This window comes from Leuresthes tenuis, unplaced genomic scaffold, assembly GCF_036924035.1.
Source record: "Leuresthes tenuis unplaced genomic scaffold, fLeuTen1.0.hap1 SCAF_23, whole genome shotgun sequence".
Classification (NCBI taxonomy): domain Eukaryota; kingdom Metazoa; phylum Chordata; class Actinopteri; order Atheriniformes; family Atherinopsidae; genus Leuresthes; species Leuresthes tenuis.
The window spans coordinates 3,702,865-3,715,153 of record NW_027325377.1 but is presented as its reverse complement, the minus strand read 5'-3'; the positions used below and the strand labels follow the sequence as shown (position 1 = coordinate 3,715,153).

Genomic DNA, 12,289 nt, shown 5'->3' with positions numbered 1-12,289 from the left:
GTGTAGTGATGGTGTATTACCTGTAGGAGGTGTAGGTGTATTACCTGTAGGAGGTGTAGTGATGGTGTATTACCTGTAGGAGGTGTAGGTGTATTACCTGTAAGAGGTGTGCGGGCGGTGTATTACCTGTAGGAGGTGTAGTGATGGTGTATTACCTGTAGGAGGTGGCGGTGTATTACCTGTAGGAGGTGTGCGGGCGGTGTATTACCTGTAGGAGGTGTAGTGATGGTGTATTACCTGTAGGAGGTGTAGGTGTATTACCTGTAGGAGGTGTAGTGATGGTGTATTACCTGTAGGAGGTGTGGGGGCGGTGTATTACCTGTAGGAGGTGTAGTGATGGTGTATTACCTGTAGGAGGTGTAGGTGTATTACCTGTAGGAGGTGTAGGTGTATTACCTGTAGGAGGTGTAGTGATGGTGCATTACCTGTAGGAGGTGTAGGTGTATTACCTGTAGGAGGTGTGGGGGCGGTGTATTACCTGTAGGAGGTGTAGGGGCGGTGTATTACCTGTAGGAGGTGTAGTGAGGGTGTATTACCTGTAGGAGGTGTAGGGGCGGTGTATTACCTGTAGGAGGTGTAGGTGTATTACCTGTAGGAGGTGTAGTGATGGTGTATTACCTTTAGGAGGTGTAGGTGTATTACCTGTAGGAGGTGTAGTGATTGTGTATTACCTGTAGGAGGTGTAGTGATTGTGTATTACCTGTAGGAGGTGTAGGTGTATACCTGTAGGAGGTGTAGGTGTATTACATGTAGGAGGTGTGGGGGCGGTGTATTACCTGTAGGAGGTGTAGTGATGGTGTATTACCTGTAGGAGGTGTAGGTGTATTACCTGTAGGAGGTGTAGGGGCGGTGTATTACCTGTAGGAGGTGTAGGGGCGGTGTATTACCTGTAGGAGGTGTAGGGGCGGTGTATTACCTGTAGGAGGTGTCGGTGTATTTGCTGTAGGAGGTGTCGTGTATTACCTGTCGGAGGTGTAGGGGCGGTGTATTACCTGTAGGAGGTGTAGGGGCGGTGTATTACCTGTAGGAGGTGTAGGGGCGGTGTATTACCTGTAGGAGGTGTAGGGGCGGTGTATTACCTGTAGGAGGTGTCGGTGTATTACCTGTAGGAGGTGTAGGTGTATTACCTGTAGGAGGTGTAGGTGTATTACCTATAGGAGGTGTAGGTGTATTACCTGTAGGAGGTGTAGGTGTATTACCTATAGGAGGTGTAGGTGTATTACCTGTAGGAGGTGTAGTGATGGTGTATTACCTGTAGGAGGTGTGGGGGCGGTGTATTACCTGTAGGAGGTGTAGTGATGGTGTATTACCTGTAGGAGGTGTAGGTGTATTACCTGTAGGAGGTGTAGGTGTATTACCTGTAGGAGGTGTAGTGATGGTGCATTACCTGTAGGAGGTGTAGGTGTATTACCTGTAGGAGGTGTGGGGGCGGTGTATTACCTGTAGGAGGTGTAGGGGCGGTGTATTACCTGTAGGAGGTGTAGTGAGGGTGTATTACCTGTAGGAGGTGTAGGGGCGGTGTATTACCTGTAGGAGGTGTAGGTGTATTACCTGTAGGAGGTGTAGTGATGGTGTATTACCTTTAGGAGGTGTAGGTGTATTACCTGTAGGAGGTGTAGTGATTGTGTATTACCTGTAGGAGGTGTAGTGATTGTGTATTACCTGTAGGAGGTGTAGGTGTATACCTGTAGGAGGTGTAGGTGTATTACATGTAGGAGGTGTGGGGGCGGTGTATTACCTGTAGGAGGTGTAGTGATGGTGTATTACCTGTAGGAGGTGTAGGTGTATTACCTGTAGGAGGTGTAGGGGCGGTGTATTACCTGTAGGAGGTGTAGGGGCGGTGTATTACCTGTAGGAGGTGTAGGGGCGGTGTATTACCTGTAGGAGGTGTAGGGGCGGTGTATTACCTGTAGGAGGTGTAGGGGCGGTGTATTACCTGTAGGAGGTGTCGGTGTATTTGCTGTAGGAGGTGTCGTGTATTACCTGTCGGAGGTGTAGGGGCGGTGTATTACCTGTAGGAGGTGTAGGGGCGGTGTATTACCTGTAGGAGGTGTAGGGGCGGTGTATTACCTGTAGGAGGTGTAGGGGCGGTGTATTACCTGTAGGAGGTGTCGGTGTATTACCTGTAGGAGGTGTAGGTGTATTACCTGTAGGAGGTGTAGGTGTATTACCTATAGGAGGTGTAGGTGTATTACCTGTAGGAGGTGTAGGTGTATTACCTGTAGGAGGTGTAGGTGTATTACCTGTAGGAGGTGTCGGTGTATTACCTGTAGGAGGTGTAGGTGTATTACCTGTAGGAGGTGTAGGGGCGGTGTATTACCTGTAGGAGGTGTGGGTGTATTACCTGTAGGAGGTGTGGGGGCGGTGTATTACCTGTAGGAGGTGTGGGTGTATTACCTGTAGGAGGTGTGGGTGTATTACCTGTAGGAGGTGTGGGGGCGGTGTATTACCTGTAGGAGGTGTCGGTGTATTACCTGTAGGAGGTGTAGGTGTATTACCTGTAGGAGGTTTGGGGGCGGTGTATTACCTGTAGGAGGTTTGGGGGCGGTGTATTACCTTTAGGAGGTGTCGGTGTATTACCTGTAGGAGGTGTAGGTGTATTACCTGTAGGAGGTTTGGGGGCGGTGTATTACCTGTAGGAGGTGTGGGTGTATTACCTGTAGGAGGTGTGGGGGCGGTGTATTACCTGTAGGAGGTGTGGGTGCGGTGTATTACCTGTAGGAGGTGTAGTGATGGTGTATTACCTGTAGGAGGTGTAGGTGTATTACCTGTAGGAGGTGTATTACCTGTAGCAGGTGTAGGTGTATTACCTGTAGGAGGTGTAGTTGTCGTAGGATCCCACAGTGTAGTGTCTGAACAGTCTCTTCGTGCGGTCCTCCCTCGTCTCTGAATCACACATCGCATGTTTTCAGTCACTTTTATCACATGCATCTGCATCATGTGACGATGGGGCTGAATCTGAATATTTACCCAGTCGTGGGTCATACTGTCTCATCTGGACTTCTTCCACACAGTCGGCAGGAAACCAGCCGGTTCTGCCTTTAACGCTTCCCTCCCAGAACCCGCCTTCACCGATGGACAGCACTGTACGCACAACACAGCACGCCGTCAGCATCACCCACACCCACACAGGTGCTGTGGTTGAACCACGTCTCCGCCTCACCTTTGACCCGCTCCCCTCGGTGCAGCTGGATCTCTCCGGGCCCTTGTGGGACGTGGGACCGGGTGGCGATGAAGGTGCGTCCGGGCACAGCGCTGTACAGCCTCTTCTTCCTCATCTGTGGCGTGATGGGCGGCGAGGAGGGAGGGCTGGTCTCCACGTGGCCTCTGCCGCTCGGGCTGCAGGGCGACAGGAAGAGACGGCGTTTAAACCCCCGCTTCACACCGAGGCTGCCACAGGTGGTCGTGTGCGTACCTGAGGCGGCGCGTGTGGCGTCTCAGTGAGTGTGTGTGCGTGTCGTGGTGTGTCTCCAGGCTCTGCAGGGAGGGGCCAGGTGAGGAGGCGGGGCTTTCAAGGGCGTTGTCGCTGGCTGAGCGAATCAGGGAGCGAGGAGACGACAGGCCGTTTCCTGGCGGCGTCCTGCTGGCGCCGAATCGCCGGCGCTTCGTGTAGGAGGGTGTTTCTCTGAAGGGAACTACTTGGACACATAAACGCACACATGGAAAGTTAGCATTCACCCTCAGTGATGTCACACACGCGCACGACTGTGATGTGTTTAAACTCACCGACATCAGACGCTTTGTGGATCTTGATGATTTCAGCGAGCTCAAAGTTCCCCGCGATGATCGCCACCTGCACAAGATGCATTCACACGCTTCACTTTGAACTCCTCTGATGCGTTTGTGTAACAGAAAGTGTAGGTATTTTGGGCTTCCACGGAGGCTCTCGGGTTAAAAACTCAAAGTTGTGATTTTTGTCCCAGTGATTCCGTTTCTTCTTCTTCTTAAAAGCTGTAGTTTTATTATTTTTATCATTTAAGATGTTGATTTTTGTCTCTGTGTGTGTTTTTAACCGTGGTCACTGAAAGCATCACCTGCTGCGGAGCGGTTTATGTTCACAGATTCCCTGTAAAAAGCTCCATCTTCTCACTGATTCTCTTCCTGATGATCATCCAGGCAGAAAAATCTGACTTTTAAATGTCATCTACTGATGTCTGACTTTAAAACCAACTTGAAAACATTTAATTTATGTTGCATAAAAGTCAGATTGTCAAATAACTGACAGAACAGTCGTCTTAACAGTCAGTCAGTGAATATAGAAATGTTTTAATCTATTTAATCTCCTAATTCAGCTGTAATGCAGTGACGTTTTCATCGTTTATTCTGAGAACTCGTTGGATTTCTGACTGCACTTAAAGATTCATTCGTACAAGCTGCTGTCATGAATTAAATGTCAGCTGGCCCATTTATTTTGTGTTGACGAAGCATCTAATGATGATTAAAACCTTTAGGTGAGCGTGTTTTAGCTGAGCTGCGAACACAAACCTGAAAAGCTGTCTGGTTGTTGTAGTTCTTGATGTCCTTATTGGCGCCTCTGAAAAGCAGAACTCTGGCACAGCTGTCCTACAGAAACCAGCAGAACCATCCCGTTAACAACAGATGAACAGGTGTGAACACAAAGCAGAGGCCAGAGGATTTATATTTTCATATAATCTAAGCTATTATGCTCGCCGTCTTGGTCATTTTTACCGGCTGGACCCGCTGCAGTCTTCATTCTGAGCTCTGGGCTTTGCTACCTGTAACTCTGGAATAGCAGAAGAAGAAGTCTTACAGGAAGTAGGAATGCTAGTGCTACTACTTCCACTTTGGAGCTGTTCTATCAGCTGTCGTCACACGGAGCTGCTCTTAGTAACGATATATATATATATATATATATATATATATTACATGAGGACTATTCTATTCCAGATAAGCAGAATACAGTCAGCTGTTCAGCTTCTGGTGCAGCTCTACCGTTTGTTCCATTTGTGTCAGTGAGAATTCAACATGCGTGTTGTTTTTTTTTAACGTAGCTTATTGAAGTTGCCGCTGAACATCTGCTGAACATCTGGGCCATAGAGACGCCTGTGTTACCTGGTTGTACAGAGCACAGAGGTGCAGTGCGGTGTTTCCTGAGGCATTCTGGGAACTCATGTCGGCGCCGTAGAACAGCAAGTGCTCCAAGTGCTGCACGTTACCATAGCGACATGCCTGAACTCACACACACACACAGGTACAGATCAGAGTTGTTCAGAGCCTGGACTTGTCATCAGTGCGAGTAGCTGAACTGATTCTGTGGGTGTGTCACCTGGTGGATTTCCTGCCACCCGTTCTCGTCTGTGATCCCTGTAACCATGGCATAAACGGCATGAGCCACTAAATAAGCACGTTAATGCTGTTTAAAGTGTCGTCAGGTGACCTGTGTGCGCTCCGTACCGATGCTGGCGTGGTCCTGCAGCAGCAGCTCGCAGCAGTAGGGGGCGCCGCCCACCATGGACGAGTGGTAGAGCGGCGTCAGACCTCTGCTGTCCTTGTAGTCTGGAGACGCTCCGAGGTCCAGCAGAGTCTGAGGACCGGGACAGATCAGAGCGTGTTCTGTGCTGATAGAGAGGTGAAACGTGAGCTGAGCTCGGACTCACCGCGAGGGCGGCGCTGTTCCTGCACAGGACGGCCCGGTGCAGAGCCGTGATGCCGTCTCTGGTCCTGAAGTCCAGGTGAGCGCCTCCACTGCGAAGGACTTTGATCAGATCACAGCTTTCCTCCAGCTGCACCGCCAGAGTCAGAGGACACTCTGACAGGGACAAATGTTTGGAGATTTATCAACAATATCCTAAACACATCAACATCACTGAGCTATTTACGACTTCTTTTCTGATTCATAATCTCAGAAAAAGAGCTGGATGATGCAGACTTTCTGTCTCATCGGCTGATTTTAGAGTCTTTGGTGACACATTAAGACACAAAACCTGCAAGATATCATCATTTAAGGAGGAGCCAGGGGCCGAAATCACGAAGCTGGATGAGTCTGCAGCGTCATAAATCGCTCTTTAAGATCCAGCCTGAAATCATTTATAGGGGTTGAACCATAACTGATGTCTGGTCGTTGTTTTTCCTGAGCAGCACACAGCTGAAGTGCACACTTCATTTTTTGGTGACTCATTCACTGTTTTATAACCGTTTTATCTCTCAGATGCTTCCATTTCCCTGCTCTGAAGTTCAGGCTCTGAGAGTTGGAACTGATCCTCTTTGTGGCTCAGTTCCTTCAGTCCAGCGTTGAACTGGACCAAGTTGTTAAAACAGTGGGATGAAAAGTGTTTGCTGCACATTCACAGTCTTTAGCTAACTCTGCTGGAACATTAGCCTCAGATATAGTTTATCCACTGGGCTCTGATATCCTCTGAGGCTGCTGCTGGATGGAAGATGCATGCTCCTCAGTGCAGCTGACAGCAGAACATTTCCACCAGAAGCTGGCTTCATCCGCCCAGCAGGGTGGATGTGAGTGGGCGGGGCTTAGCAGAGGAGGCGGAGCCAACTTAAGGAGTGTTTTTGGGGAGTTTTACACCTGCTGGTTGCTGCACATTCACAGTCTTTAGCTAACTCTGCTGGAACATTAGCCTCAGATATAGTTTATCCACTGGGCTCTTATATCCTCTGAGGCTGCTGCTGGATGGAAGATGCATGCTCCTCAGTGCAGCTGACAGCAGAACATTTCCACCAGAAGCTGGCTTCATCCGTCCAGCAGGGTGGATGTGAGTGGGCGGGGCTTAGCAGAGGAGGCGGAGCCAACTTAAGGAGTGATGAACTTTAGAAATGGCTCCTTAAATGAGGAACTTTCAAACAAAGGGAACTAAATGAATCCCAGGGTTGTGTTTTTGGGGAGTTCAGACACCCTGATATATGCTCCCAGGATCAGGAAGAAGGGATTTTTACACAGTATGTCACCTTTAAAGCCATTTGTTTTCTGGTTGAGCCATTTTATTGTTGATGCTGTGTGGTATGAGCCCAGCGTGATGTTTCAAACATGAACTTCATGCTGGCTGGAACCTTTCTAAACTCATCGATCATTAACGCAAACACGAGTGTTTGTAAATAACTCAGAAGTTTTAATTTAGCTGCCCATAATTAAGTGAAGGTCTGTTTAAAATGAAAGTGAAACAACACTTTTCCATGCACAGGATGTGAAGGGCTCTGACTACTTCCTGAATGCTTCCATCGAGCTGCTCACCTCCGCTGTCTGAGTCGTGGAAGTTGGGGTCCAGACCTTTTTCCAACCATTTGGAAACCTTCTCCACGTTCTTCTGATGAACATGTTCCATAAAGCGCTTCAGATTGGCCTTAAAAACACAAACATTTCATCTGAAGAAGCAGCAAATGCTGTCTGTAAAGCATCATCATCAATTAAAAAAAAACAGAAAACAGCTGAACAGCCCTGAAGATTTCAATGTGTCCTTCAGACACACACAGAGAATATTTACCTGATTATACCTCTGCATCATTAAACTGGAGCTGGCCACAGGTGAAGTGTGTTACCTTTGTGTGCAGCTTCGCCAGCTGCTTGTCGTCCACGTAGCTCTGGGTGTAAACTCGCCTCTTATAACGAAACTGCATGGACAGAGACGGAAAGAGCTGGTTCACAACAAACTGAATCTGTGCGATGCTCAGACTGAGATTTGATCACTGGTGACGTCCTGTTAAACAGATCCCAAATTCTAGTTTTTAAAACTCATCTGCCCAACAGAAAGCAAACAGAAAAAGATGAACATCTTTCTGCAGTGCCCCCTGCTGGATTCATACTTTCAACATGACCTGATTGTCTAATTATAATTGATTTAATTTCACATCTTTGAGCTGGTTTTTCCTTGTTGGTCCCTTGGTTCAAAGCTTCCAGTCAGCTGAGACAAAGAGGTGGAAACTGAGCTAACAAAGACAACCTGTAATTAATCTCTGAGAAATTAACGAGTAATTAATAGTTCTGTGCTTAAGTCCTGATCCAACCCTCATTTCTTCATATTTTCCCTCCAAGCAGCCAGACTTCCTGTAACCTTTAAAGTGTCCTGATCAATAGTTCTCCATCTTTCTGAAGCTCCTTCAGAGTTTTTCTTTGGACATTTTCTGCTTTTTCCCTCATCTTCAGTCCTTGTACCTGAGCATTTTCATGTGTTTTTTCTTTGTTCAGCCACTTAACTCTGACCTATGAACCATTCAGGCAGAAAAAAGGCTCCTAACTCAAGGGATGAACCAGTGTTGCGTCGACACATAACAGACAATTTAGCAAAGAAGCCATTTTAAATTGGATCTTTAGGCACTTTGTCACAAAGACGCATAATTTGTTCGCATTTCTTTAGCTGCATCTATGAAAAACAGCAAAGAAAACACAGTTTGACAGACAGAAAATAGGATTTCTGCAGCAACAAGGTGATTCCCAAAGAGCTATTAGCTGAAAACTTGGCATATCTCAGCATGGTGTGCAGTGTGTCCTTAAAACATTTGAGGAAACTGGACAAGTGGAGGACAAAAGAAGAAGTGTCAGGCCTAAAAAACTATCTACAGCAGATGAACAGGATCTGAAAGTGATGTCCTTAAGAAAGAGGAAAAAATCCAGCTGTGACCTGACAGGACCTGAGAGATGCATCTGGACCTTCAGCTGATGGGAAATGTGCACCAGCTGCAAAATAAATAGCAAAAGTTGCTTTCAAGAGTTAGTTGAGTTTGTCTCCTCTGGGCCTCTGTAGCAACATGGCAGAACAATCTTTGCTCTTATTCACAGTGATGAGTGACTGCCTTCATCCCAACAGATCGCTGCAAATCCTAAAGACTGGAACTTTGAAGTAGTCTGAACTTAAAGATTTAGGGCTTATTCTTGGTAAGTCATACACATGCGTCTGTAACGCTAATACTTCATGCAGAGTGAAGGATTTTGGGTATTCGGTCAACGCAGACGGGCTTGAGTGCAGCCTTCAGAACAGTTGCTGGACTCTGGAGATCGATGCTACGTGTGGGTCGAAGGTAGAATGTTAGCTTCAGTTAAATAGAGGACACCCACAGCAGATTTCGTAATAAAAAGGATGAAACGCCCAAAAATAATATCTAAAGAAGTACAGGTGAATGCATCAGGACAAAATATAAAGCCACCCGTTCCTCACCAGCTCCTAAAATGAGCCTCAGATGAACAGCAACACATAACATATTATACTGTGTCATTATTTGTTGAACAAACACTGAAACAAGATGCATTTACCTCATCAGAGCTTTTCACATGACTGTATGAGGGAAACAGCTCAGTAACATTAATCTAATGACCTGAAGTCGCCAGGTCGTTCGATAAGAGAGACGATTCTACGACCAAAGAAGTTGGGACGCTGCGTAAAATGTAAATAAAAACAGAAAGGAGTTACAGATCCCCTAAAAAAGTGTCTCATTTACAACCGGACATGGAAAACAAATGCTGAACGTGAGACATTTCACAAAGACAAAAAATACGAGTTAATCTTGAATATGATGGCAGCAGCATCCCCTCTTCTTTCAACAACATCTGTAAACATCTGCAACTGAGGAGACCAGCTGCTGGACCTCTGGGAGAGGAACCCTGTCCCGGTCCTGTCCGATAGAGGATTCCTGGGTCTGTTTTCAGGTGGTGAAACATCTGGACTGCGGCAGCTGGACTCTACGCTGACCTGCTGCTGGAACAGATGCAGGATGTGGTTCAGCTTTGTCCTGCTGAAACATACCAGGCCTTCCCTGAAGAAGACGTCGTCTGGATGGGAGCAGATGTTGCCCTAAAACCCGTTTATACCTTTCAGCTTTGATGGAGCCTTTCCAGATGTGCAGGTTTCCAGTTCCAGAGGCACTAATGCCTGAGAGAGAGATGTTATTATGTTCTGTCTTCACAGTTTTACATTGAGGAACATTACTCTGAAACTGCTCCACACTTCTGCCCATCTTTACCTCTGAGAGACTCTGCCTCTCTCAGGTGCTCTTTTTAAACCCACTCCTGTTCCTGACCTGTTGCCAGTGAACCTGATTCGTTCCTCCAGCTGTTTTTATCTTTAGTGACGTGTTGCTGCCGTCAAACTCAAGATGAGCTGATATTTTTCATGAAATAATAAAATGTCTCATCTTCAGTATTTGATGTTTTCTATGTTCTGTTTATTTTTGATCATTTTATGCTGGGTGGTATGATAATACAGTTGTAAGGTTTTATTTTAAAAGTTTGGGATCACTTGTTTACGGACTCAAAATGGCCAAAAAGAAAGACATTTCTTTGGAGAGCCGTCAGTCTGTTGTGCTTAGAAAGAATGGCTCTAACAAGGACAGCAGAAGGAGTGGGAGGCCCCGAAATGTGCAAGAAGACAAATATCTGAGAGCTTTAAGACAACGATGCCTCACAGGTCCAGCTAAGAGAAGCCTCCAGGATGCTGGGCCACAACAAGCCATTCCTCAGACTGGCCAATAAAAAGAAAAGAGCCCAGATGCTGGAAGACTGGAGAAATTTTTGAGGTCTTTGGATCAAACAGAAGAGCATTTGTGTGATGCAGAACAAATTCAAAGATCCAAGAGCAGCGTTTAATACCATCAGTCAAGCATGGTGGAGGCAGACTGATGCTTGGGGGTGATTTCTACAGAGTGAGGCGCCATGACACACCCTCAGTTTCATTCTACAGCAGGATTATGACCCGAACCACACCTCCAAATGTTATCAGCAATCATAAAAGAATAAGCCAGCCTCTGGATCTCAACCCTATCGGGTCGTAGTGTTACGGAGGGAGGCTCCATCAAGTCCATCCATGTTGTGGAAGCCTGGGTTTTCTTAAAAGTCTGAAGAACACAATCATCATTTCCATAAAAAACATTCCTATTCAGACTAATTTCATGTGCGTTTCCATGGAAAACAAGAACATTTCCAAGTGATCCCAAACTTTTGAGTAGTAGTGTAGATTTATCAGATTTATCTTCTTCCTCCTGTTTTACACAGGAAACCTCTGATGAACCCTGAAGAGGTGCGATGCACTTTATTTCGTCAGGACAGACACCAGATCTGTCCTTTAAACGTTGCTGTGACCTGATTGGACGTTTACCTCCAGATATGGGATGGGTGTGATGGGGGGGAGAGGATACTCCTTCAGCAGTCGCTCCTCGTCCAGAAACTTTCCGGCTCGGCCGTTGAACGCCGGCTGGAAGAGACCATAGTTCAAAACATCCGACAGAGACTGAGTCAACGTCACCAGAACCTTCTGCTTACTGGTCCAAACTGGTAACTCTGGGTCCAACCGCAAACACTTCTGAGAGAGCCGGAGCCAGAGAAGCAGACAGCCGGACAGACAGAGAAAGAGACGGACACAGACAGACAGACAGGTTTGTGCTGTGCCTTATATTCATGTTCATGTACACGCTTGCGTGTCCGTGTGTGTGTGTTACCGTCTGCTGCAGGTCTGGGATGCCGATGCGGACCACGATGCTGTTTCCAGGGGGCGTGTCTTCTGCGTCGTCGTCCCTGGCGACAGCAGAGCCTGTGGGGTTGCCGTTAGTAACCGCCTGTTGGCGTGGGCGATCATGTTTGGTGTCAGCAGCCGGACTCAGAGGCATGTGGCTGGAACACACAGAGCCGCGATTACAGCCTGAACCAAGGTGACGGATCGCAGCGCGGAAAACGACGACACCTCGCCACACGCCGACTGTCACATCCAGCTGGTGGCTGAAGATGTTTTAATTAAAGCTAAGGATGTGTCCCACTCACTGACTGACTAATGTCTCCTCACTTACTGAAGCAGAGTTCGGAGCTGCTCGCTTTCTAACTTGAGACTTGTTTCGCCGCCAAATTAAAGGCAGTCATGATGAAAATCAGCTCATAATATAACTTTGTCTTCCAACTGGCTCACTTATCTTCATTATCTGCTCCATTAATAAAGGTAAAAAACCACAGAGTAACATGTTCTGCCATTTCTTTACTTGATAAATCCATTACCATGTCATAAAAATAGTTTTCTACATTCAGGCGTCTGTGGGGACAGAGATGTGAGCATGACTCTAACAGCCTCCCACAGACATTTCTCACAGCAGAAATTTAGCATTTTCAGACACAGATTTGCAGTAAAACTGTCTGATTCATTCCAGAGTCATATTCAGGTGTCTGATTGTGAGAACGCATCTTTCTCAGATCATCTGCTCTGATCTCCACCTTCTCTGCTAATGTTCCTGGGAAGTTACATCACATCCTGTTTTTCACCCCCAGCTGAAGCATCCGATTGTTCTGCTCAACAGTTTTACTCAAGTTCAGGGACTGTGAATGTCTTATTTTGTTGAAGCGCTGGTT

General features: G+C 46.9%; 1 protein-coding gene across 1 annotated transcript in view; it reads right to left on the bottom strand.

Moving 5' to 3' along the window:
* The window catches only part of shank3b (SH3 and multiple ankyrin repeat domains 3b), an 80,781-nt gene that overhangs the window by 22,083 nt on the left and 46,409 nt on the right, over positions 1-12,289 (bottom strand). The window contains exons 3-16 of the mRNA XM_072377905.1: positions 11,395-11,566; positions 11,055-11,258; positions 7,510-7,581; positions 7,205-7,313; positions 5,619-5,770; positions 5,416-5,545; positions 5,288-5,325; positions 5,074-5,190; positions 4,486-4,563; positions 3,727-3,793; positions 3,416-3,638; positions 3,164-3,339; positions 2,971-3,084; positions 2,811-2,886 (exon numbers count right to left, since the gene is read on the bottom strand). Of these exons, the coding sequence (XP_072234006.1) occupies positions 2,811-2,886; positions 2,971-3,084; positions 3,164-3,339; positions 3,416-3,638; positions 3,727-3,793; positions 4,486-4,563; positions 5,074-5,190; positions 5,288-5,325; positions 5,416-5,545; positions 5,619-5,770; positions 7,205-7,313; positions 7,510-7,581; positions 11,055-11,258; positions 11,395-11,562 (1,724 nt within the window). The 5' untranslated portion in view covers positions 11,563-11,566. The remainder of the gene's footprint in view (positions 1-2,810; positions 2,887-2,970; positions 3,085-3,163; positions 3,340-3,415; positions 3,639-3,726; positions 3,794-4,485; positions 4,564-5,073; positions 5,191-5,287; positions 5,326-5,415; positions 5,546-5,618; positions 5,771-7,204; positions 7,314-7,509; positions 7,582-11,054; positions 11,259-11,394; positions 11,567-12,289) is intronic.